This window comes from Hyla sarda, chromosome 4, assembly GCF_029499605.1.
Source record: "Hyla sarda isolate aHylSar1 chromosome 4, aHylSar1.hap1, whole genome shotgun sequence".
Taxonomy (NCBI): domain Eukaryota; kingdom Metazoa; phylum Chordata; class Amphibia; order Anura; family Hylidae; genus Hyla; species Hyla sarda.
In genome coordinates this window covers 195,076,696-195,104,089 of record NC_079192.1, presented here as the reverse complement: position 1 = coordinate 195,104,089, position 27,394 = coordinate 195,076,696, and the positions used below count along the sequence as shown (strand labels likewise).

The 27,394-nt window shown below is 45.6% G+C and overlaps 1 protein-coding gene across 5 annotated transcripts in view; it reads right to left on the bottom strand.

Moving 5' to 3' along the window:
• PLXNA4 (plexin A4) overlaps positions 1 to 27,394 on the bottom strand; it is an 821,522-nt gene that overhangs the window by 26,337 nt on the left and 767,791 nt on the right. For all 5 annotated transcript variants that reach the window (XM_056573183.1, XM_056573186.1, XM_056573184.1 and 2 more), the window contains one exon: positions 6,125 to 6,315. In XM_056573183.1, coding sequence (XP_056429158.1) covers positions 6,125 to 6,315 — 191 coding nt within the window. The remainder of the gene's footprint in view (positions 1 to 6,124; positions 6,316 to 27,394) is intronic.

Below are 27,394 nucleotides of genomic sequence, written 5' to 3'. Positions count from 1 at the left end.
TGTCCATTTTAGGCCGAGGATTGCAGAGACAGACAATTAATGCACAACTCATTGTTCAATTCCAAAACAAATCATTTGTCCCCTTCTCTGGATTGCCAGGAAGTCTCAGTGATTGGATCCCCAACAAAATGTCACTTTCCCCCTATCCTGTGAATAGGGGATACCTGTATTAACTTGGAATAGCGCTTTAATAAAAGAGATCATAACAAATAGAGATAAATAACTTTAAGTTGATAACATTGTTTCAACATATACAGTCACAAGATATCACTGGTCAACTTGGCATTTTGATTATTGCTTCTTATATCATTAAGTTCTGCTAATGCTTTTCTATTATTACTTGACTGAGCAGAAAAGATGCATGTATGTTATTAAATATGGAAAGTAGTTACATTATGCACTGCTACATCTATCCACAATTAAATGGGCCTTCTGTACAGGTATGACCCACTGCATTTAAAGGGGTACTCAGGTGGAAAAAATAAAATGTTCAACTGGTGCCAGAAAGTTAAACAGATTTGTAAATGGCTTCTAGTACTTATCAGCTGCTCTATGCTCCACAGGAAGTTCTTTTCTTATAGAACTATACTGTGTTGCTTCTCTTGAATACCCTTTTTAAGGCTTTTTCTGAGCTCTATATTGATAATTCCCATAAGGCCTTTATTATAATGCAATGTTAAAAAGACAGCTTCTTCCTATGCAGTGTTAACTGTTCTGTGCTGAAACAATAATGTCAGGGGGTGGGACTGCTATGCAATACAAGTTCTTGGCATTTAGGTAATGAAAAGTCAACAGCATAAAGTTATGGAGCTGTCATGCAATCATTGTCCATAAAGAAATTCTTGCAGAGATAGATAAAGCTTTTTTTCCAAAAGATGCCGTTTACTTGTCTGACAGCTTTTAAAGCTTTATAAAAGGTCTCTCCCCGTCAGTCACTATTTTGTGTTATTACTTTTCAATGATGAATACTGAACTTCTTTCCTTATGGTTTCATTTTCTTTTGCACGCTAAGACATAACAAAAGAGAGCCCAAAGTAAATAGCATCAAAACCTAACAGAAACGGGAAAGTGAAAAACATTGTGATGAACAAAGGATTGCCAGTGATATAAACAATAAATAACCTGCATAGACATGGAAGAACAAGATGTAGAGCTGCATAATCAGGAAGGTTTTTTTGTGATGTAGTATAAGAATTCTAGACTATAACTCTTACAGGAATGTAAAGGAAAGGGGGTTGCCTATTGTGGAAAGTACATACAATGCATTCTGAAAGTTTATAGACTTTTTGAAACTTTTTTCCCATTTTGTTACGTTACAGCCTTTTACTAAAATATTCTGCACCCAATCTCCCACAATCACAAAGTGAAGACAGGAGGAAAAACTAAAATTTCACATGGTATTCAGTATTCGTACCCTTTGCTATTACCCTTGAAATGTAGCTCTGGGAGCCTCCACTTTCTCTCGATTATCTCTGAGATGTTTGTACACCTTGACCTGTGGTAAATTCAGGTGACCAAACAGGATTTGGAAAGACCAAGCCAAGGATAAATGAGGTCCCACAGCTGACAATGCATATTAGAGCAAAAACTAAGCCATAATGGGGGAAAGAACTGCCTGTAGAGCTCAGAGACAGAATTATGTGGAGGCAGAGATTTGGAGTAAAGCTACACTGCAAGTTCCCAAGAGCACAGTGGCTTCCATAATTCTTAACCCCTTAAGGACCAGGCCATTTTATACCTTAGGACCGGAGCGTTTTTTGAACATCTGACCACTGTCACTTTAAACATTAATAACTCTGGAATGCTTTTACCTATCATTCTGATTCCGAGATTGTTTTTTCGTGACATATTCTTCTTTATGTTATTGGTAAAATTTTGTCGATACTTGCATCGTTTCATAGTGAAAAATTTCAAAATTTGCTGAAAAAATTAAAGATTTTGCATTTTTCTAACTTTGAAGCTCTCTGCTTGTAAGGAAAATGGATATTCCAAATAAAAAAATTTTTTATTCACAAATACAATATGTCTACTTTACGTTTGCATCATAAAATTGACGTGATTTTACTTTTGGAAGACACCAGAGGGCTTCAAAGTTCAGCAGCAATTTTCCAATTTTTCACAAAATTTTCAAACTCACTATTTTTCAGGGACCAGTTCAGGTTTGAAGTGGATTTGAAGGGTTTTCATATTAGAAATACCCCACAAATGACCCCATTATAAAAACTGCACCCCCAAAGTATTCAAAATGACATTCAGTCAGCATTTTAACCCTTTAGGTGTTTCACAGGAATAGCAGCAAAGTGAAGGAGAAAATTCACCATCTTCATTTTTTACACTCGCATGTTCTTGTAGACCCAATTTTTGAATTTTTACAAGGGGTAAAAAGAGAAAATGTATACTTATATTTGTAGCCCAATTTCTCTCGAGTAAGCACATACCTCATATGTCTATGTAAAGTGTTCGGGGGGCGCAGTAGAGGGCTCAGAAGCAAAGGAGCGACAAGGGAATTTTGGAGAGTACGTTTTTCTGAAATGGCTTTTGGGGGGCATGTTGCATTTAGGAAGCCCCTATGGTACCAGAACAGCAAAAAATCCCCACATGGCATACCATTTTGGAAACTAGACCCCTTGGGGAACGTAACAAGGGGTAAAGTGAACCTTAATACCCCACAGGTGTTTCACGACTTTTGCATATGTAAAAAAAAAAAATGTGTGTTTCCCCCCAAATTTCACATTTTTGCAAGGGTTAATAGCAGAAAATACCCCCCAAAATTTGTAACCCCATCTCTTCTGAGTATGGAGGTACCCCATAAGTGGACCTGAAGTGCACTACGGGCGAACTACAATGCTCAGAAGAGAAGGAGTCATATTTGGCTTTTGGAGAGCAAATTTTGCTCGGGGGGCATGTCGCATTTAGGAAGCACATATGGTGCCAGGACAGCAAAATAACCCCCACATGGCATACCATTTTGGAAACTAGACCCCTTGAGGAACGTAACAAGGTGTACAGTGAGCATTTACCCCCCACTGGTGTCTGTCAGAACTTTGGAACAGTGGGCTGTACAAAATTTTTAATTTGCACAGCCCACTCTTCCAAAGATCTGTCAGACACCTGTGGGGTGTAAATTCTCACTGCACCCCTCATTATATTCCGTGAGGGGTGTAGTTTCCGAAATGGGGTCACATGTGGGGTTTTGTTTTTTTTGCGTTTGTCAAAACCGCTGTAACAATCAGCCACCCCTGTGCAAATCACCTCAAATGTACATGGTGCACTCTCCCTTCTGGGCCTTGTTGTGCGCCCCCAGAGAAGTTTGCGCCCACTTATGGGGTATCTCCGTACTCGGGAGAAATTGCATTACAAATTTTGGGGGGCGTTTTTCCCTTTTACCTCTTGTCAAAATGAACAGTATAGGGCAACACCAGCGTGTTAGTGTAAAAAAATTATTTTTTTACACTAACACGCTGTTGTAGACCCCAACTTCACCTTTTCATAAGGGGTTAAAGGAGAAAAATCCCCCCAAAATTTGTAACACAATTTCTCCCGAGTACGGCGATACCCCATATGTGACCCTAAACTGTTGCCTTGAAATACGACAGGGCTCCAAAGTGAGAGCGCCATTCGCATTTGAGGCCTGAATTAGGGATTTGCATAGGGGTGGACATAGGGGTATTCTACGCCAGTGATTCCCAAACAGGGTGCCTCCAGCTGTTGCAAAACTCCCAGCATGCTTGGATAGTCAACGGCTGTCCAGCAATACTGGGAGTTGTTGTTTTGCAACAGCTGGAGGCTCCATTTTGGAAACAGTGGCGTACCGGACGTTTTTCATTTTTATTGGGAGGGGAGGGGGGCTGTGTAGGGGTATGTGTATATGTAGTGTTTTTTACTTTTTATTTTATTTTGTGTTAGTGTAGTGTAGTGTTTTTAGGGTACAGTCACATGGGCCGGGGATTACAGCGAGTTCCCGCTGCGAGTTTGAGCTGCCGCGCAAAATTTGCTGCATCGCAAACTTGCAGCCTGATACTCACTGTAAGCCCCCTGCCCATGTGAATGTACCCTGTACATTCACAGGGGGGGACCTCCAGCTGTTACAAAACTACAACTCCCAGCATGCACAGTTTATCAGTGCATGCTGGTAGTTATAGTTTTGCAACAGCTGGAGGCACACGGTTGGGAAACACTGAGTTAGGATACAGACAATGTTTCCCAACCAGTGTGCCTCCAGTTGTTGCAAAACCACAACTCTCAGCATTCTCAGGCATGCTGGGAGTAGTAGTTCGGCAACATCTTTAGAGCCAGATGTTGCCGAACTACAACTCCCAGCATGCTGGGAGTTGTAGTTTTGCAACATCTGGAGGACTACAGTTTGCAGACCACTAATACAGTGGTTCCCAATCTGTGCCCTTCCAGATGTTGCAAAACTACAACTCCCAGTATGCCAAAACTGTCCAGGCATGCTGGGAGTTGTAGTTCTGCAACATCTGAAGGGCCAGATGTTACAGAACTACAACTCCCAGCATGCCTGGACAGTAAGGGCATGCTGAGGATGTGTAGTTTTGCAACATCTGGAAGGGCACAGTGGTCTCCAAACTGCGGACCTCCAGATGTTGCAAAACTGCAACTCCCAGCATGCCCAGACGCCAAGGGCTGTCTGGGCATACTGGGAGTTGTAGTTTACAGGGTCCCAATACAGCAATGCATGTCGCTTTACGGCGACGTGCATTGCTGTAAAGGGGCCGACCGCGGCTGAAGATCTACTCACCTGTCGCCGCCGCCGCCATCTTCCTCGCCGGGATCCGGGTCTTCAGGGACGAGGTAAGTACCGGGGCCGGTCCCCAGCACTCCCCCCGTCCCCCGCCGCATCCTCCGGTCTTCCTCCCGTCCTCTCCGGACTTCAAGGGGCCGGGCAGGACGGGAGGAAGTAACCGCCCCCCCTCCTGCGATTGGTCGGTTAGTTAACCGACGGATCGCAGGGGATCGGAGGAGGTGGCAGGCTTGCCACCTCGCTCCTATACTTCAGCATGGTCCTGGCTGTCTGTGACAGCCGGGATCATGCGAAATTACTGGGCGGTCGGGTCCCAGAGACCCGATCAGCCCGGTATCGCCGCAGATCGCAAGGGCGATTTCCTACATGGCCCCCCTCGGCGTTTGCCCTGGATGCCTGCTGAAGGATTTCAGCAGGCATCCAGTTCTGATCTCTGCCCGGCGAGCGGCAGAGACCGGAAATACAACAGGACGTTCTCTAATGTCCTTGGGCATTAAAGCCCAGGTAGTGAGGACGTTAGAGAACGTCCTATGTCCTTAACAGGTTAAATGGAGGATTTTTGAGCTGGATGCCCCACTAAACTAAATAATTGACAGAGAAGGGTCCTGGTAAGAGAGGTCACTCTGGCTGAGCTCCAAATATTTTGTGTGCAGATGGGAGACACTTCCAGAAGGCCAACCATCACTGCAGCACTCCACCAAACTGGGCTTCATGGTAGAGAGGCCAGAAAGAAGCATTTTTCTGTAAAATACACATTAAATCCTGTCTAGAGTTTACAAAAGTGCCTAAAGTACTCTTATACTGTAATAAACAGGATTCTCTGGTCTGATGGAACTTTTTGGCCTTAATGTCTGGAGAAAACCATCATCATCTGCCCAATACTATTCTGAAAGTACAACATAGTGGTGGCAGCATAATGCTGTGTTGTGTTTTCAGAATCTGGGACAGGGAGACTGGTCAGGGTTGAGGGAAAGCTTAATGAAGCAATGTACAGAGATAGTCTTAATGAAAACCTGTTCCAGAGTGCTCTGGACCCTAGGCTGGGCAGAAGGTTCGCCTTCTAACAAGACAATTACCCAATGTACTAGTCAGCACAAAATATTGGATATATTAATGATATGTGGACACGGATATAAAAAAAAAAGGCTGACTTTTTCTTTAAGAAAGAAAAACCCTTTAACCTGGAAATCTCATGTCATTTCAGGTGTATTGGATTTATTATTCTTTTATATCAAGGTTCCAAAGATGACTTATAGATTCACCAAACAAGGAAATGTGAAACAGATAAAATAAATACAAAATTCAATGTATATTTTCAGTTGTCTTTAGATCAATGACATTTTTAAACATACAGTAACTTACCTTGGTAGCCAACAATCTTGTCAGGTATATTTCAGATACCATTTTACTTCCTCTGTCCCCTTCTTTTTGGTCTCCATGTTCATGGTTTTTGACTAAATGCCAAACTTTAACCCCGCTCTCTAAATCTGGTGTTATCATGGGAGTACGGGAACGCAGGCTGTCAGGGCTTCCAGTATACTTGATCATATTCTCTGCAACACACACAAAAAAAAAAACTTAAACATAAGATTGCTTTTAACAATGTAGCCCACAAAAATTCCCTTAGATACAATTAACTATTTATTTACCAGATCACTATACTCTAGTAATGAAAATAAAAGGAAAAAACAAGGAACTCAACTTAGCGCTTCTCCCCAGTTGGTGGGGGTCTTACTATCTAAATGTCACTGATTAAAAGTTCCGACAGGTCTCTATGACTTGTTATAAGTATTTAATTAATGACAGTAAAGACACTGTAAAGCCTTTTTAGAAATGTTTGCCCCTTACTTGACAAGGAGTGTGCTTTAACTAAAAATTGGAGTTGCTTAAGGAAAAAGGTGCATGGATTGTGTGCGATTTTGGTCATAAAACACTGCGCCTGACTCAGCCTGATGCTACATTCTGGCAAAAAAGAAGTTACCTAATAGGTGTTCTATTTTTAGACTTGTCATTTAGACTAGTCATACATGTGCCACATTTATGAAACAGCATGAGTCACTGGGATGAACCAGGTGTATTTAGACTGTCTAGTCTAAATTTCACAAGTAAAAGGGCGATAGCTTAGAGGAAAAGGGCATTGCTTTGTGCACAAAAAAATTGTACCAAATTTTTGTACTATAGTTTGGCATCAGGTCAGGTAACTAATAGGTCTTATTCTTATACTGAAAATGACAGTCTAAAGAAGCACCGAGAGGGAGATTTATCAAAACCTCTCCAGAGGAAAAGTTGCTGAGTTGCCCATATCAACCAATCAGATCACTTCTTTCATTTTTGAAAAGTCCTCTGAAAAATGAAAGAATGATCTAATTGGTTGCTATGGGCAACTCAGCAACTTTTCCTCTGGACCGGTTTGATAAATCTCCCCCCAAATGTATCAAACAGACTGAACCACTGTTATAGCTCTGGTGCATTTGCAGACTCTTAAAGGGGTATTCCAGGCCAAAACTTTTTTTTTTATATATCAACTGGCTCCGGAAAGTTAAACAGATTTGTAAATTACTTCTATTAAAAAATCTTAATCCTTCCAATAGTTATAAGCTTCTGAAGTTGAGTTGTTTTCTGTCTAACTGCTCTCTGATGACTCACATCCCGGGAGCTGTGCAGTTCTTAGGGGGATATTAACCCATCATGCACAGCTCCCGGGATGTGACATCATCATTGAGCAGTTAGACAGAAAACTTCAGAAGCTAATAACTATTGGAAGGATTAAGATTTTTTTATAGAAGTAACTTACAAATCTGTTTAACTTTTTGGAGCCAGTTGATATATATATAAAAAAAGGTTTTGCCTGGAATACCCCTTTAAGCTCAAGTTTTCCTAAGTATTAGGCTACATTCACATGATGAATTTCCCTGTGCCAGTTTAAGCCGTGGTGGGTTTTTCATGTCGGTAAATCCGTAGCAGATTACATTGAAGTCAATGTTATCTGCTGCAGATTTTCCATTTTGAAAATTCCACAGCGGAAAATCTGCAGTAGATTACATTGACTTCAAAGTAATCTGCTGTGGATTTTCTTCTGTAGAAAACCCACCGCGGCTTAAAGGGGTTATCCAGGAAAAAAACTTTTTTTTATATATATCAACTGGCTCCAGAAAGTTAAACAGATTTGAAAATGACTGATTATTGAAAATCTAAATTTTTTCAGTACTTATGAGCTTCTGAAGTTGAGTTGTTCTTTTCTGTCTAGATTTTCTCTGATGACACGTGTCTTGGGAACCGCCCAGTTTAGAAGCAAATCCCCATAGGAAACCTATTCTACTCTGTGCAGTTCCCGAGACAAGCAGAGATGTCAGCAGAGAGCACTGTTGCCAGACAGAAAACAACAACTCAACTTCAGCAGCTGTTAATTATTGAAAGGTTTTTTAGTAGAAGTAATTTACAAATCTGTTTAACTTTCTGGAGCCAGTTGATATAAAAAAAAAAGTAGTTTTCCTGGAATACCCCTTTAAACTGGCAGCAGGAAACTTGCAGCAAATTTGTTTTTAAATCCGCCCATGTGAACATACCCTTAGACAGTATTTGTCCCAATGTACTTTAGGAGGCTTATATCTTTGTCAGTTTACCTTCTGTACCACTGGTAAAATAAGATGCAGGTTGAGATAGAAACAAAGTAAACATGAAAGATAACATTTTAAATTCATATTGTTATTTTAATATCAGCCAACTGGAAAAGATCTTGTTTATTATTTCTAAATTAATTAATAATGAATCAATAAATGGATGTATTACCCTGTTTGTATATTTGTGCACTAAGTTGTTATTTGTACCCATGAAGCAAAAGGGGTAACACAGATGCACTCATTTAACCAATGATACTCAACAATATTAAGAAAGTACTGTAGCTACTTATAAAATGATATCACAGGCTAGAGAGCCCAGTGAGTAGTAAAGTGCACAATGCAAAATACTTCATGATACTTTCAAAAATTGCTTTTGTAAAGATGTCAGATTAATATTTGTTTAATACCTATCATTAAAAGGCTGTTTAGAAAACGTGTTACAAAATATACCATCTATATACCATTTAGCTGTAAAATAACCTGAAATTGACTTCCCGAGAGTCACTAACTTCCTGAAAAGTGATCTATAAATTGTTGGCAGCCAAATTGGTTAATCAATACTAAGATTGAACAATCAATCCTCATCTTACTGTATGAAAAAAGATACAATCCTTATTTATACATTTGTTTATGAAAGCGAGAGGATAATTGACCTAAAGCCTCAAGTGATATATTCTGGTTATGTTCAATGGGAATAAAGCATGACAGACGAAAGTGATTAACTGAAAGTCAGTGTGTATAGAAGGTAATTCATAGTTCACTTGTGTGCTTATTGTCTACCTCTTAATCAGTCCTCGGGACAGAGAAATCTAGGACTATGCATCAATGCTCAAAAGTATATTGGGATTAAATAATTCTACAATGGGAGAGCAACAGTTCTAAGACACAGCACCAAAGAAACAACTTCTTACAAGAAGGCATACAAAAGATTAGACAACTAATTCATCAAAGACAAAAAGAACAACAAAAAGAGTAATTGTGAAGGGACATTGATTAGTTTACTACAGATTTACAGTCTGGCTCGCCAATATTGCCAGCCGCTTGTTTCTTTTGAGTCATTAATTTGTCGAGTGAGCTTGACATTAATACAGCTATTTACACTGCTACTGCAATACTAATTCCATTTACAGCCCATAGAGATAGTTTACTAAGGGTTGCTTTTATTGTCCACCACATCTACATCCACAGATCATGATGAACCCTCACCTTCATTCAATGTATTGATACTTTCCAATAAACTTCAAAGGGGTACTCCGCACCCCTAGACATCTTATCCCCTATCCAAAGGATAGGGGATAATACGTCAGATCGCCGGGGTCCCGCTGCTGGGGACGCCCGAGATCTCGGCTGCAGCACCCACCTGTACGGCTTCCACCTCACACCGGCAACGCTGGAGGCTTGGGATCCCAGCCACAATGGCGGACGAGCGTGATGTCATGACTCCGCCCCATGTGACGCCACGCCCCGCCCCTCAATGCAAGTCTATGGGAGGGGGCGTGATGGACCTGCCATAGACTTGCATTAAGGGGTTGGGGCATGACATCACACAGGGCAGGGTTGTGACGTCACGCTCGTCCGCCATTGTGATCGGGATCCGAAGCCTGCAGCGTTGCTGGTGTGAGGTGGAAGCTGTACAGGTGGGTGCTGCAGCCAAGATCCTGGGGGTCCCCAGCAGCGGGACCCTGATGATCTGACATCTTATCCCCTATCCTTTGGATAGGGGATAAGATGTCTAGGGGTGCGGAGTACCCCTTTAATCTGATAAATCTGAAAGCCGCAATATCACCAGGACCAACAACAAGTATTGACAACAAACTAATGTACTTTGAACTAATACGCTGAATTGAATCCTTTAGCAGCGGGATGCACCAGTTTCATTTTCTCAGTTCATATGCAAGGCAATGAGCTCCCAAAGTATCTGAGCAGATGGTTCATGAAATTGTACTTAAGGACATGAAACTACTCAAGCATGGACTGCGAATAGTACAATAGTAGAAAACCTTTGCAAAACTGCATTTTTAAAACAGATGACCATCACCTCTCCTCTGTGAATCATTCACGGAATATATGAAAGAAAAAAATTCCCTCTACTTCATTTAACAGCAGTAAAGTAAAAAGAAATTGTGTTGAATTATTTTGCTGAGCATCAGAATGACACATACATTCCCCAGGATATCTTAAGTCCAGCTTTGAACTCTGCTGTTAGAGTTCCTCAATTACTTTGGATATATTTGCCATGTGTGAAAATGTTGCTTGAGGAAATAAATGATACAAATGAATGCAGCAACATTGAAATATATTGTTTTCTCTACATGTTTTGCGTTAAAGAACGAATGTGATACCCCATCAGTGCACTATAAAGACTCCTTTATGCTGGAAACTCTTATGATGGAAGGAACAATGACTTTTAGTTAGGTGGTGGGGTCGCATTTGTATTGGTTTTCATGTTATGCTTCTATTGTTAATAAACAGAACTGTACATATTAACAAAAGGACCTCGGACACATTGAAATACCACTGTAATATTTTTGTAAACTAAAACATTGTTACCGCACTTCTGATCAATGTCCCCGTCAAGGCAAAACTTAATTAATAACTGCCTAACTGCCTAACTGCAGATAGGAAAAGAGGAGGAGATGGAAGCTGGAATCGCGCTGTCTTCAAGACTCGGACAAATCCGGGATACAGGTAAGTTACTTTATTGAAAACACACGTAACGCGTTTCAAAACACTCAGGTTTTTTCCTCAGGCGCCTTATGAAAAAAACCTGAGTGTTTTGAAACGCGTTGCACGTGTTTTAAATAAAGTAACTTACCTGTATCCCGGATTTGTCTGAGTCTTGAAGACAGCGCGATTCCAGCTTCCATCTCCTCCTCTTTTCCTCTCTGCAACAATGATAAATGTCCCCCTAGATCTTTAGTCTGCAGTGGTGTTTTTTTTTCTTTATTTTTCTTTCTTTCTTTCTAAGCATCCTACAGCTAGCAATGGCATATTCAATCAGGCAGGATACTCCTGTTTCTAAACTTTTAGGAAAAAGTATCCTCTTCCTTTGGTTTGTGCAAAAGTTTCACTATTTCTCATTCCTAGATCCTACTATACAGTACCCTTCACATCTCATCATGCCAGTCCTGTCACTTGCTCCTTTGTAGCTAAATACAGTATGTACACATCCATGGATCCATTTTTGTTGTCTAGAAGCCAACAGACCAAACTTCTTATGGTCAAAATAAAAATGAAGGGATGTGTTATATTATGCTTTGAGAAGTAGCTGCACATTTTCAATCTCCTGGAAGTTTTTAGACCCTGGCACATCAAGGATCCTGTGCAGAGAGGTTTGTCACAATATTACAAAATACAATGGTGATCTCCAATCTGGCTTTGACAAAAAAAAAAATCTCAACTTATACTTTGAAGTTAGTTTTTTTTGTCAGAATACATCAAATTTTACCATTATAATAATGTATTCCCAGTGTCATCCCTTCTTGCTTACTGAAGACAGTCTTTATAGAAAGTTTATGAACCTGTATTCGATGAGCAAGGAAAGACAATGTTGAGCACTTCTCCCCATTCATTTTAGAGATCAGTGAGTTGTTGACATCCAAACCCCAATTGATCAAAACTTCAGACACATCTCTGTGAGTACAGTTACACTTTAAGAAACAAGTTCAGAATGAACTTATGTAGAAATGCATAAAATAAAGATGCAGGACATGATAACAAAGAATCTAAATATAGAATACAGTGGGCCCTCAACATAAGATGGTAATCCGTTCCAAACGGACTATCGTTTGTTGAAACCATCGTATGTTGAGGGATCCGTGCAATGTAAAGTGTAGGACAGTGGTCTACAACCTGCGGACCTCCAGATGTTGCAAAACTACAACACCCAGCATGCCCGGACAGCCGTTGGCTGTCCAGGCATGCTGGGAGTTGTAGTTTTGCAACATTTGGAGGTCCGCAGGTTGAAGACCACTGGTAGAGGAAGTTGTATTCACCTATCCCCGCCGCTCCGGACGTCACTGCTCGTCACCGCTGCCCGGGATGTCACCTTTGATCGCTGTCGCCGAGTCCCTGTGGTGTCCCCGACGCTCCGGCAAGGCCTCTGCTTCCCCGGCATCCTCACTCTCCGTCGCCCGGTCTCCGTCGCCGCCATCACGTCGCTATGCACGCCGCTCCTATTGGATGACGGGACGTGATGACGACGATGGAGAGCGCCGACGATGCAGGGGATCCGAATAGGACGCGCCGGAGCCCCGAGGACAGGTAAGTGATCGTCAGCAGACCACACGGGGCACCGTAAACGGCTATCCGGTGGCAGCTGAAGCAGTCTGCGCTGTCGGATAGCCATCTATGCGATGGCCCCGACATACAAAAGCATCGTATGTTGATGCTGCCTTCAACATGCGATGGCCTCTGAGAGGCCATCGCATGTTGAAATTATCGTATGTCGGGGCCATTGTAGGTCGGGGGGGTCACTGTGGTAAAATAAGTTCAACTAGTAATAGATTTTACCTTAGGAGTTAAAACAATAGTACTTTGAAGCACTAGAACAAATGACAAATCCCTTTTAGAAGAAACAGAATGATGTGAGACAAGGATTCACTGTATGGATAACAGATAGCGTGGTTTGAAATGATACTGTATCATTATTATTCCCAATTGAAAAAGCATTGAACATTTCATTTAACAGCTACCTGTCACCTTTCTGACAAGAGAAAAATGTCTGCAAGAGCTTGTCAAACCTATTATAACTTTACTTAGTATTGTAGTTTTCAGCTCTGGCTCACACACTGGTTATAAGCACTTAGTATTATTTCAACCTAAAGCACACAAAGAGTATACCATAAATATCAGCATGAGGCCCAGCCCTTAAGTGAGCTGCCACGTGAAACCCCCTTTTTTGTCATGCCGTGTTCTGTTTAGAAACTCAGCTGCAATAATAAGCAAGAGTCATATAATTTTATGGTGGTTTCAATGTCAAAAACAAGTATGAAATAATTCCCAAATAATTATAGCCTAACATATAAAAGTAGTAATCATTTTCAAAGTGGTTTGCTATTGTAACATACATTATCGTTTTGTATACTATTACAGGAAAGGACACCAATTTCAAATCACTCAGTCAAAATGTGTTTGTCAGTATACATCTAGAGATACGTGCAGTATTAAAAATGCCTCAAAGTCAGAAGCTAGCGTATAACTAGGACATACTGCTGATAAATACCGTATATACTCGAGTATAAGCCGACCCGAATATAAACCGAGGCCCCTAATTTCACCCCAAAAACCCAGGAAAAGTTATTGACTCGACTATAAGCCTAGGGTGGGAAATACATCATCTCCCCCTTGTCATCATCCAGACCCCCGCAATTAACACCCTCTTCATCATCCTGTCATCATCCCCCCTTCATCATCACCGCCTGTCATATGGGGGTCTGGATGATGACGAAGGCCGCAGTGGTCTTCAACCTGCGGACCTCCAGATGTTTCAAAACTACAACTCCCAGCATGCCCGGACAGCTGATGGCTGTCCGGGCATTCTGGGAGTTGTAGTTTTGAAACATCTGGAGGTCCACAGGTTGAAGACCACTGAGGGCAGAGAGTTCACTCGAGTATAAGCCGAGGGGAGTGTTTTCAGCACGAAAAATTGTGCTGAAAAACTCGGCTTATACTCGAGTATATACGGTATATTATATAAAATTGATATATATTGGGCATTCACTTTAAGTTTCTACCCTTACCTCTCCTTTAATTTAGTTAAGGATTCCAATTTCTCGTGAAAACAATACAACACAAAATCACAACATTAAAACATGCAAAGGGCTTTGTTTACTGAAAGGGAATCTGACAGCAGTCTTGAGCTACCAAAACTGATGACAGTTCCATAATGCTGGGGGGGGGGGGGGAGTGGAGTGGAATGACACCTTTTGATTCATTATAAACATAGTTTTGTAAGTGTCAGAAAAGACAGACTTCCATGCCGAGCGCTCTTTGCATTGAGAACTTCCCTGACCCTGCTTATCATGTATAATTGACTAGAAGCACTAGAAGACCACTAGAGATGAGCGAAGTTACAGTGATTCAATTCGTCATGAACTTCTCGGCTCGGCAGTTGCAGACTTTAGACTGCATAAATTAGTTCAGCTTTCATGTGCTCCGGTGGGCTGGAAAAGGTGGATACAGTCCAAAGAGAGAGTCTCCTAGGACTGTATCCACCTTTTCCAGCCCACCAAAGCACCTGAAAGATGAACTCATTTATGCAGGCTAAAGTCAGCAATACTAGACGAGAAGTTTGTGACGAATCGAATCACTGTAACTTCGCTCATCTCTAAAGACCACTAACTCTGTTAATCTTACATGAGAAGAGGGGCCAGGGAAGCTGTCAGTGCAGAGACATCAGTTTAGTGCCAAAGCACTGAACTCCAGACAATACAGAGAACTTAAGACAGAGTGTCATTAAATAATGTTGTTGTGAAATATTGATTATTTCACACCATCCATCTTATAGATATGTTAAGAAAGGACTCATATAGGAATTTCCTAAAATGTATTCACTCCCCAGCAACCCCATCTCATATTTACCTACATTCCTACATTTCTGCATGGAAACTGAATTTTGGTTTGGATTTTAAATCTGCATTATGTTGGAGGGGTTATCCAGGAATTAAAAAAACACAGCTAATTTCTTTCTAAAACTGCCCCACATCTGTCTCCAGATTGGGTGTGGTTTTACAACCTGGCTCCATTCCCTTCAAGGGAACTGAGCTACAGATCCACACCCAAACTGAAGAAAGACAGGGAATCATTTTTAAAAGAAAGTAGCTTTGTTTTCCTAGTCCTGGATAACCCCTTTAATTTATGTTACAGAAACTGTAGCTTTGTTGTGTTGTAGTACTGTTACGCCGAGCGCTCCGGGTCCCCGCTCCTCCCCGGAGCGCTCGCTACACTTCCCTCACTGCAGCGCCCCGGTCGGTTCCACGGACCCGGGGCGCTGCGTTACCACCTCCGGCCGGGATGCGATTCGCGATGCGGGTAGCGCCCGCTCGCGATGCGCACCCCGGCTCCCGTACCTGACTCGCTCCCCGTCAGTTCTGTCCCGGCGCGCGCGGCCCCGCTCCCTAGGGCGCGCGCGCGCCGGGTCTTTGCGATTTAAAGGGCCACTGCACCGCTGATTGGTGCAGTGGTTCCAATTAGTGTTTACACCTGTGCACTTCCCTATATCACCTCACTTCCCCTTCACTCCCTCGCCGGATCTTGTTGCCCTAGTGCCAGTGAAAGCGTTCCTTGTGTGTTCCTTGCCTGTGATTCCAGACCTTCTGCCGTTGCCCCTGACTACGATCCTTGCTGCCTGCCCCGACCTTCTGCTACGTCCGACCTTGCTTCTGTCTACTCCCTTGTACCGCGCCTATCTTCAGCAGCCAGAGAGGTTGAGCCGTTGCTAGGGGATACGACCTGGTCACTACCGCCGCAGCAAGACCATCCCGCTTTGCGGCGGGCTCTGGTGAAAACCAGTAGTGACTTAGAACCGATCCTCTAGCACGGTCCACGCCAATCCCTCTCTGGCACAGAGGATCCACCACCTGCCAGCCGGCATCGTGACAGTAGATCCGGCCATGGATCCCGCTGAAGTTCCTCTGCCAGTTGTCGCTGACCTCACCACGGTGGTCGCCCAGCAGTCACAACAGATTGCGCAACAAGGCCAACAGCTGTCTCAACTGACTGTTATGCTACAACAGTTACTACCACAGCTCCAGCAATCATCTCCTCCGCCAGCTCCTGTACCTCCTCCGCAGCGAGTGGCCGCTTCTGGAATACGACTATCCTTGCCGGATAAATTTGATGGGGACTCTAAGTTTTGCCGTGGCTTTCTTTCCCAATGTTCATTACACTTGGAGATGATGTCGGACCAGTTCCCCACTGAAAGGTCTAAGGTGGCTTTCGTAGTCAGCCTGCTGTCTGGAAAAGCCCTGGCTTGGGCCACACCGCTCTGGGACCGCAATGACCCCGTCACTGCCTCTGTACACTCCTTCTTCTCGGAAATTCGAAGTGTCTTTGAGGAACCTGCCCGAGCCTCTTCTGCTGAGACTGCCCTGTTGAACCTGGTCCAGGGTAATTCTTCCGTTGGCGAGTATGCCGTACAGTTCCGTACCCTTGCTTCAGAATTATCCTGGAATAATGAGGCACTCTGCGCGACCTTTAAAAAAGGCCTATCCAGCAACATTAAAGATGTTCTGGCCGCACGAGAAATCCCTGCTAACCTACATGAACTCATCCATCTTGCCACTCGCATTGACATGCGTTTTTCCGAACGGCGTCAGGAGCTCCGCCAGGATATGGACTCTGTTCGCACGAGGCGTTTCTTCTCCCCGGCTCCTCTCTCCTCTGGTCCCCTGCAACCTGTTCCTGTGCCTCCCGCCGTGGAGGCTATGCAGGTCGACCGGTCTCGCCTGACACCCCAAGAGAGGACACGACGCCGCATGGAGAATCTCTGCCTGTACTGTGCTAGTACCGAACACTTCCTGAAGGATTGTCCTATCCGTCCTCCCCGCCTGGAAAGACGTCCGCTGACTCCGCACAAAGGTGAGACAGTCCTTGATGTCTACTCTGCTTCTCCACGTCTTACTGTGCCTGTGCGGATGTCTGCCTCTGCCTTCTCCTTCTCTGCTGTGGCCTTCTTGGACTCTGGATCTGCAGGAAATTTTATCTTGGCCTCTCTCGTCAACAGGTTCAACATCCCGGTGACCAGTCTCGCCAGACCCCTCTACATCAATTGTGTAAACAATGAAAGATTAGACTGTACTATACGTTTCCGCACGGAGCCCCTTCTAATGCGCATCGGATCTCATCACGAGAGGATTGAACTGTTGGTCCTCCCCAATTGCACTTCTGAAATCCTTCTTGGACTTCCCTGGCTTCAACTCCATTCCCCAATCCTGGATTGGTCCACTGGGGAGATCAAGAGTTGGGGGCCCTCTTGTTCCAAGGACTGCTTAAAACCGGTTCCCAGTAAACCTTGCCGTGTCCCTGTGCTTCCTCATGTAACCGGTCTCCCTAAGGCCTATATGGACTTTGCGGACGTTTTTTGCAAAAAACAAGCTGAGACTCTACCTCCTCACAGGCCTTATGATTGTCCCATTGACCTCCTCCCGGGCACTACTCCACCCCGGGGCAGAATCTATCCTCTGTCCGTCCCAGAGACTCTTGCCATGTCTGAATACGTCCAAGAAAATTTAAAAAAGGGCTTTATCCGTAAATCCTCCTCTCCTGCCGGAGCCGGATTTTTCTTTGTGTCCAAAAAAGATGGCTCTCTACGTCCTTGCATTGACTACCGCGGTCTTAATAAAATCACGGTTAAGAACCGCTACCCCCTACCCCTCATCTCTGAACTCTTTGATCGTCTCCAAGGTGCCCATATTTTTACCAAACTGGACTTAAGAGGTGCTTATAATCTCATCCGCATCAGAGAGGGGGATGAATGGAAAACGGCATTTAACACCAGAGATGGACACTTTGAGTATCTGGTCATGCCCTTTGGTCTATGCAACGCCCCTGCCGTCTTCCAAGACTTTGTTAATGAAATTTTTCGTGATCTCCTATACTCCTGTGTTGTTGTATATCTGGACGATATCCTGATTTTTTCTGCCAATCTTGAAGAACACCGCCAACATGTCCGTATGGTTCTTCAGAGACTTCGTGATAATCAACTCTATGCCAAAATAGAGAAATGTCTGTTTGAATGCCAATCTCTTCCTTTTCTAGGATACTTGGTCTCTGGCCAGGGACTACAAATGGACCCAGATAAACTCTCTGCCGTCTTAGATTGGCCACGCCCCTCCGGACTCCGTGCCATCCAACGTTTTTTGGGGTTCGCCAATTATTACAGGCAATTTATTCCACATTTTTCTACCATTGTGGCTCCTATTGTGGCTTTAACAAAAAAAAATGCCGATCCCAAGTCTTGGCCTCCTCAAGCGGAAGACGCCTTTAAACGACTCAAGTCTGCCTTTTCTTCGGCTCCCGTGCTCTCCAGACCTGACCCATCTAAACCCTTCCTATTGGAGGTTGATGCCTCCTCAGTGGGAGCTGGAGCTGTCCTTCTACAAAAAAACTCTTCCGGGCATGCTGTTACTTGTGGTTTTTTTTCCAGGACCTTCTCTCCGGCGGAGAGGAACTACTCCATCGGGGATCGAGAGCTTCTAGCCATTAAATTAGCACTTGAGGAATGGAGGCATCTGCTGGAGGGATCAAGATTTCCAGTTATTATTTACACCGATCACAAGAACCTCTCCTACCTCCAGTCTGCCCAACGGCTGAATCCTCGTCAGGCCAGGTGGTCTCTGTTCTTTGCCCGATTTAATTTTGAAATTCACTTTCGGCCTGCTGATAAGAACATTAGGGCCGATGCTCTCTCTCGTTCCTCAGATGCCTCTGAAATTGAACTCCCTCCTCAACACATCATTCCTCCTGACTGCCTGATTTCCACTTCTCCAGCCTCCATCAGGCAAACTCCTCCAGGAAAGACCTTTGTTTCTCCACGCCAACGCCTTGGGATCCTCAAATGGGGTCACTCCTCCCATCTCGCAGGTCATGCGGGCATTAAGAAATCTGTGCAACTCATCTCTCGCTTCTATTGGTGGCCGACTCTAGAGACTGATGTGGTGGACTTTGTGCGAGCCTGCACTATCTGTGCCCGGGATAAGACTCCTCGCCAGAAGCCCGCTGGTTTTCTTCATCCTCTACCTGTCCCCGAACAACCTTGGTCTCTGATTGGTATGGATTTTATTACTGACTTACCCCCATCCCATGGCAACACTGTTATTTGGGTGGTCGTTGATCGATTCTCCAAAATGGCACATTTCATCCCTCTTCCTGGTCTTCCTTCAGCGCCTCAGTTGGCTAAACAATTTTTTGTACACATTTTTCGTCTTCACGGGTTGCCTACACAGATCGTCTCGGATAGAGGCGTCCAATTTGTGTCTAAATTCTGGAGGGCTCTCTGTAAACAACTCAAGATTAAATTAAATTTTTCTTCTGCATACCATCCTCAATCCAATGGACAAGTAGAGAGAATTAACCAGATCTTGGGTGACTATTTACGACATTTTGTTTCCTCCCGCCAGGATGACTGGGCAGATCTTCTACCTTGGGCCGAATTCTCGTATAATTTCAGAATCTCTGAATCTTCCTCCAAATCTCCGTTTTTCGTGGTGTACGGCCGTCACCCTCTTCCCCCCCTCCCTACCCCCTTGCCCTCTGGTCTGCCCGCTGTGGATGAAATTTCTCGTGATCTTTCCACCATATGGAAAGAGACCCAAAATTCTCTCTTACAGGCTTCTTCTCGCATGAAGAGATTCGCAGATAAGAAAAGAAGAGCTCCTCCCATTTTTTCCCCTGGAGACAAGGTATGGCTCTCCGCTAAATATGTCCGTTTCCGTGTCCCGAGCTATAAGTTGGGACCACGCTATCTTGGTCCTTTTAAAGTTTTGTGTCAAATTAATCCTGTCTCTTACAAACTTCTTCTTCCTCCTTCTCTTCGTATCCCTAATGCCTTTCACGTCTCTCTTCTTAAACCTCTCATCCTCAACCGTTTTTCTCCTAAATCTGTTCCTCCCACTCCTGTTTCCGGCTCCTCGGACATCTTCTCTGTCAAAGAGATCTTGGCTTCTAAAAAAGTCAGAGGAAAAACTTTTTTTTTAGTGGATTGGGAGGGTTGTGGTCCAGAAGAGAGGTCCTGGGAACCTGAGGACAATATCCTGGACAAAAGTCTGATCCTCAGGTTCTCAGGCCCCAAGAAGAGGGGGAGACCCAAGGGGGGGGGTACTGTTACGCCGAGCGCTCCGGGTCCCCGCTCCTCCCCGGAGCGCTCGCTACACTTCCCTCACTGCAGCGCCCCGGTCGGTTCCACGGACCCGGGGCGCTGCGTTACCACCTCCGGCCGGGATGCGATTCGCGATGCGGGTAGCGCCCGCTCGCGATGCGCACCCCGGCTCCCGTACCTGACTCGCTCCCCGTCAGTTCTGTCCCGGCGCGCGCGGCCCCGCTCCCTAGGGCGCGCGCGCGCCGGGTCTTTGCGATTTAAAGGGCCACTGCACCGCTGATTGGTGCAGTGGTTCCAATTAGTGTTTACACCTGTGCACTTCCCTATATCACCTCACTTCCCCTTCACTCCCTCGCCGGATCTTGTTGCCCTAGTGCCAGTGAAAGCGTTCCTTGTGTGTTCCTTGCCTGTGATTCCAGACCTTCTGCCGTTGCCCCTGACTACGATCCTTGCTGCCTGCCCCGACCTTCTGCTACGTCCGACCTTGCTTCTGTCTACTCCCTTGTACCGCGCCTATCTTCAGCAGCCAGAGAGGTTGAGCCGTTGCTAGGGGATACGACCTGGTCACTACCGCCGCAGCAAGACCATCCCGCTTTGCGGCGGGCTCTGGTGAAAACCAGTAGTGACTTAGAACCGATCCTCTAGCACGGTCCACGCCAATCCCTCTCTGGCACAGAGGATCCACCACCTGCCAGCCGGCATCGTGACAAGTACCAACAAAAGAAAAAACAGGGTACCCGCACTCACCTCACCGCAGGGCTGCAGTAGCTCGACTCCTCTGGCAACAACGGATGACCTGATCTCAGACACGAAGAAGAGCGCTCAGAAGCAAGGCATCACTAGTCGAGCTACTGCAGCCCTGCGGTGAGTGCGTGTACCCTGTTTTTCTTTTGTTGGTACTTGATTTGTGAGTTTGGGCTTCTTTTTTCCCATGCACCTCCAGAATCACAGGCACTAGGACTCTCCTCCTCCCCAGGGACAGACCATCACTGACAGCTGTTCACTATTAGTGACTGCAGTCTGAGCTCTCTAGTTACAAACTACTACAGTGCCCTCTTCTCTTGTTTAGTAATTATTGTGTTGTAGTACCACAGCAAAATATGGGACTCTAGATTTAAAACAAGACAGGTTTATAAAACCATATCAACCCTTAGATGACATATGTCATATATAAATGGCACTGCCGCTTGGGCCATAGCGCACCACACTGCACCATACATTTAAGAGTTGCCATTATAGGAACCATTCCTCTCAACTGTCTGATCAGCACCCTTGTAATATGAATGTGGGGTACCGATTGGTTTCCATGCCAACTGTAGGCCTTCTGAAGGCCTCTGTGATGGTCAAAGGCAGATCAGCTATTAGAGTCTGTCTCAGGCAGACTTTACTATCAGTGCTGATGTGACTGATCAATGCTATCATAGCATTGTACTGTGTACACATATCGAATGATTGCTGATAAAAGTCCCCCTGTAGGGCTGGAGGGACATAAAAAGTATTTAAAAAAACGTTTAAGTATTAAAAAATGGCAACCTTAAGGGTAAATATATACATATATATATATATATATATATATATATATATATATATATATACACACATATTTTTTTTTTTTTTACCCATTTTGAAAAAAAAAGTTTCCACCTGTCTGACTACTGAATGAAAAATACCTATAGTCATTCTCAGGACTTATGTAGCAGAAAAGTAGCAGAAAAGTAAAAAAATTGTGTCTACCCAAGGCTATAAAATGGTACAGCACTTTTTTTTAGGCACTTACAGTATTTAAGTACAGTATTTTGGTATACACTTATACATTTATATTGATTTTTTTTTAAGCTTTGCTGTATTAATATTTTAAAAATGTGTAAAATTTTGGTATTTATATTGCTGATGATTTGGGGTTATTAAAGCATTCCTGACCCCATATAAACATATAATTTCTTTTTTGCCATAATATTAGTACTGGGGGTGGGGGGTATAGAAAAGCATACATATTTAAATGGTAACATAGACATTGTCACGATGCCGGCTGGCAGGTAGTGGACCCTCTGTGCCAGAGAGGGATTGGCGTGGACCGTGCTAGTGGACCGGTTCTAAGCCACTACTGGTTTTCACCAGAGCCCGCCGCAAAGCGGGATGGTCTTGCTGCGGCGGTAGTGACCAGGTCGTATCCACTAGCAACGGCTCACCTCTCTGGCTGCTGAAGATAGGCGCGGTACAAGGGAGTAGGCAGAAGCAAGGTCGGACGTAGCAGAAGGTCGGGGCAGGCAGCAAGGATCGTAGTCAGGGGCAACGGCAGAAGGTCTGGAAACACAGGCAAGGAACACACAAGGAACGCTTTCACTGGCACTAAGGCAACAAGATCCGGCAAGGGAGTGCAAGGGAAGTGAGGTAATATAGGGAAGTGCACAGGTGAAAACCCTAATTGGAACCACTGCGCCAATCAGCGGCGCAGTGGCCCTTTAAATCGCAGAGACCCGGCGCGCGCGCGCCCTAGGGAGCGGGGCCGCGCGCGCCGGGACAGAACAGACGGGGAGCGAGTCAGGTAGGGGAGCCGGGGTGCGCATCGCGAGCGGGCGCTACCCGCATCGCGAATCGCATCCCGGCTGGCAGCAGGATCGCAGCGCCCCGGGTCAGAGGACGTGACCGGAGCGCTGCAGCGGAGGGAGTGAAGCGAGCGCTCCGGGGAGGAGCGGGGACCCGGAGCGCTCGGCGTAACAGTACCCCCCCCCTTGGGTCTCCCCCTCTTCTTGGAGCCTGAGAACCTGAGGAGCAGACTTTTGTCAAGGATGTTGTCCTCAGGTTCCCAGGATCTCTCTTCAGGACCACAACCCTCCCAGTCTACTAAAAAAAAATTTTTCCCTCTGACCTTTTTGGCAGCCAAAATTTCCTTGACCGAGAAGACGTCCGAGGAGCCGGAAACAGGAGTGGGAGGAACAGATTTGGGAGAAAAACGGTTGAGGATGAGTGGTTTGAGAAGAGAGACGTGAAAGGCATTAGGGATACGAAGAGAAGGAGGAAGAAGAAGTTTATAAGAGACAGGATTAATTTGACACAAAATTTTGAAAGGACCAAGATAGCGTGGTCCCAACTTGTAGCTAGGGACACGGAAGCGGACATATTTAGCGGAGAGCCATACCTTGTCTCCAGGGGAAAAAACGGGGGGAGCTCTTCTTTTCTTATCCGCGAACCTCTTCATGCGTGAAGAAGCCTGTAAGAGAGAATTTTGGGTCTCTCTCCATATAATGGAAAGGTCACGAGAAATTTCATCCACAGCGGGTAGACCAGAGGGCAAGGGGGTAGGGAGGGGGGGAAGAGGGTGACGGCCGTACACCACGAAAAATGGGGATTTGGAGGAAGATTCAGAGACCCTGAAGTTATACGAAAATTCGGCCCATGGAAGGAGATCTGCCCAGTCATCCTGGCGGGAGGAAACAAAATGTCGCAAATAATCACCCAGGATCTGGTTAATTCTTTCTACTTGTCCATTGGACTGGGGATGATATGCAGAGGAAAAATTTAATTTAATCTTGAGTTGTTTACAGAGAGCCCTCCAGAATTTAGACACGAATTGGACCCCTCTATCCGAGACAATCTGCGTAGGCAACCCGTGAAGACGAAAAATGTGTACAAAAAATTGTTTAGCCAACTGAGGCGCAGAAGGAAGACCAGGAAGAGGGATGAAATGTGCCATTTTGGAGAATCGATCAACGACCACCCAAATAACGGTGTTGCCACGGGAAGGGGGTAAATCAGTAATAAAATCCATACCAATCAGAGACCAAGGCTGTTCGGGGACAGGCAGAGGATGAAGAAAACCAGCGGGCTTCTGGCGAGGAGTCTTATCCCGGGCACAGATAGTGCAGGCTCGCACAAAGTCCCCAACATCCGTCTCCAGAGTCGGCCACCAATAGAAGCGGGAGATGAGTTGCACAGATTTCTTGATGCCCGCATGACCTGCGAGATGGGAGGAGTGACCCCATTTGAGGATTCCGAGGCGTTGGCGTGGAGAAACAAAGGTCTTTCCTGGAGGAGTCTGCCTGATGGAGGCAGGAGAAGTGGAGATCAGGCAGTCAGGTGGAATGATGTGTTGCGGAGGGAGATCAACTTCTGAGGCATCCGAGGAACGAGAGAGAGCATCGGCCCTAATGTTCTTATCGGCAGGACGAAAGTGAATCTCAAAATTAAATCGGGCAAAGAACAGAGACCACCGGGCCTGGCGAGGATTCAGCCGTTGGGCCGACTGGAGGTAGGAGAGATTCTTGTGGTCGGTGTAGATAATAACAGGAAATCTTGATCCCTCCAGCAGATGCCTCCATTCCTCAAGTGCTAATTTAATGGCTAGAAGCTCTCGATCCCCGATGGAGTAGTTCCTCTCCGCTGGAGAGAAGGTCCTAGAGAAAAAACCACAAGTGACAGCATGCCCGGAAGGATTTTTTTGTAGAAGAACAGCTCCAGCTCCTACTGAGGAGGCATCAACCTCCAATAGGAAGGGTTTGGAAGGGTCAGGTCTGGAGAGCACGGGAGCCGAAGAAAAGGCAGACTTGAGTCGTTTAAAGGAGTCTTCTGCTTGAGGAGGCCAGGACTTGGGATCAGCATTTTTCTTGGTTAAAGCCACGATAGGAGCCACAATGGTAGAAAAATGTGGAATAAATTGCCTGTAATAATTGGCGAACCCCAAAAAGCGTTGGATAGCACGGAGTCCGGAGGGGCGTGGCCAATTTAAGACGGCAGAGAGTTTGTCTGGATCCATCTGTAGTCCCTGGCCAGAGACCAAATATCCTAGAAAAGGAAGAGATTGGCATTCAAACAGACATTTCTCAATTTTGGCATAGAGTTGGTTGTCACGAAGTCTCTGAAGAACCATACGGACATGCTGGCGGTGTTCTTCTAGATTGGCAGAAAAAATTAGGATATCGTCCAGATATACCACAACACAGGAGTATAACAGATCACGAAAAATTTCATTGACAAAGTCTTGGAAGACGGCAGGGGCATTGCACAGTCCAAAGGGCATGACCAGATACTCAAAGTGTCCATCTCTGGTGTTAAATGCCGTTTTCCACTCGTCCCCCTCTCTGATGCGGATGAGGTTATAGGCGCCTCTTAAGTCCAATTTAGTGAAGATGTGGGCACCTTGGAGGCGATCAAAGAGTTCAGAGATGAGGGGTAAGGGGTAGCGGTTCTTAACCGTGATTTTATTAAGACCGCGGTAGTCAATGCAAGGACGTAGGGAGCCATCTTTTTTGGACACAAAGAAAAATCCGGCTCCGGCAGGAGAGGAGGATTTACGGATAAAGCCCTTTTTTAGATTCTCCTGGACGTATTCGGACATGGCAAGAGTCTCTGGGGCAGAGAGAGGATAAATTCTGCCCCGGGGTGGAGTAGTACCCGGGAGGAGGTCGATAGGGCAATCATAAGGCCTGTGAGGAGGTAGAGTCTCAGCTTGTTTTTTGCAGAAAACATCCGCGAAGTCCATATAGGCCTTAGGGAGACCGGTTACTGGAGGAACCACAGAGTTACGGCAAGGGTTACTGGGAACCGGTTTTAGACAGTTCTTGGAACAAGAGGACCCCCAACTCTTGATCTCCCCAGTGGACCAATCCAGGGTTGGGGAATGAAGTTGAAGCCAGGGAAGTCCAAGGAGAATCTCCGAGGTGCAATTGGGGAGGACCAAAAGTTCAATCCTCTCATGATGAGATCCGATGCTCATAAGAAGGGGCTCCGTGCGGAAACGTATGGTACAGTCCAATCTTTCATTATTTACACAATTGATGTAGAGGGGTCTGGCGAGACTGGTCACTGGGATGTTGAACCTGTTGACGAGAGAGGCCAAAATAAAATTTCCTGCAGATCCAGAGTCCAAGAAGGCCACTGTAGAGAAGGAGAAGGCAGAGGCAGACATCCGCACAGGCACAGTAAGACGTGGAGAAGCAGAGTAGACATCAAGGACTGTCTCACCTTTGTGCGGAGTCAGCGTACGTCTTTCCAGGCGGGGAGGACGGATAGGACAATCCCTCAGGAAGTGTTCGGTACTAGCACAGTACAGGCAGAGGTTCTCCATACGGCGTCGTGTCCTCTCTTGAGGTGTCAGGCGAGACCGGTCGACCTGCATAGCCTCCACGGCGGGAGGCACAGGAACAGATTGCAGGGGACCAGAGGAGAGAGGAGCCGAGGAGACGAAACGCCTCGTGCGAACAGAGTCCATATCTTGGCGGAGTTCCTGACGCCTTTCAGAAAAACGCATGTCAATGCGAGTGGCTAGGTGAATAAGTTCAAGTAGATTAGCAGGAATTTCTCGTGCGGCCAGAACATCCTTAATGTTGCTGGATAGGCCTTTTTTGAAGGTCGCGCAGAGGGCCTCATTATTCCAGGACAATTCTGAAGCAAGTGTACGGAATTGTACGGCATACTCGCCAACGGAAGAATTACCCTGGACCAGGTTCAACAGGGCAGTCTCAGCAGAAGAGGCTCGGGCAGGTTCCTCAAAGACACTTCGGATTTCCGAGAAGAAGGAGTGTACAGAGGCAGTGACGGGGTCATTGCGGTCCCAGAGCGGTGTGGCCCATGACAGGGCTTTTCCGGACAGAAGACTGACTACGAAAGCCACCTTAGACCTTTCAGTGGGAAACAGGTCCGACATCATCTCCAGATGCAGGGAACATTGGGAAAGAAAGCCACGGCAAAACTTAGAGTCCCCATCAAATTTATCCGGCAAGGATAAGCGTATCCCAGGAGCGGCCACTCGCTGCGGAGGAGGTGCAGGAGCTGGCGGAGGAGATGACTGCTGAAGCTGTGGTAGCAACTGTTGTAGCATAACGGTCAGTTGAGACAGCTGTTGGCCTTGTTGCGCTATCTGTTGTGACTGCTGGGCGACCACCGTGGTGAGGTCAGCGACAACTGGCAGAGGAACTTCAGCGGGATCCATGGCCGGATCTACTGTCACGATGCCGGCTGGCAGGTAGTGGACCCTCTGTGCCAGAGAGGGATTGGCGTGGACCGTGCTAGTGGACCGGTTCTAAGCCACTACTGGTTTTCACCAGAGCCCGCCGCAAAGCGGGATGGTCTTGCTGCGGCGGTAGTGACCAGGTCGTATCCACTAGCAACGGCTCACCTCTCTGGCTGCTGAAGATAGGCGCGGTACAAGGGAGTAGGCAGAAGCAAGGTCGGACGTAGCAGAAGGTCGGGGCAGGC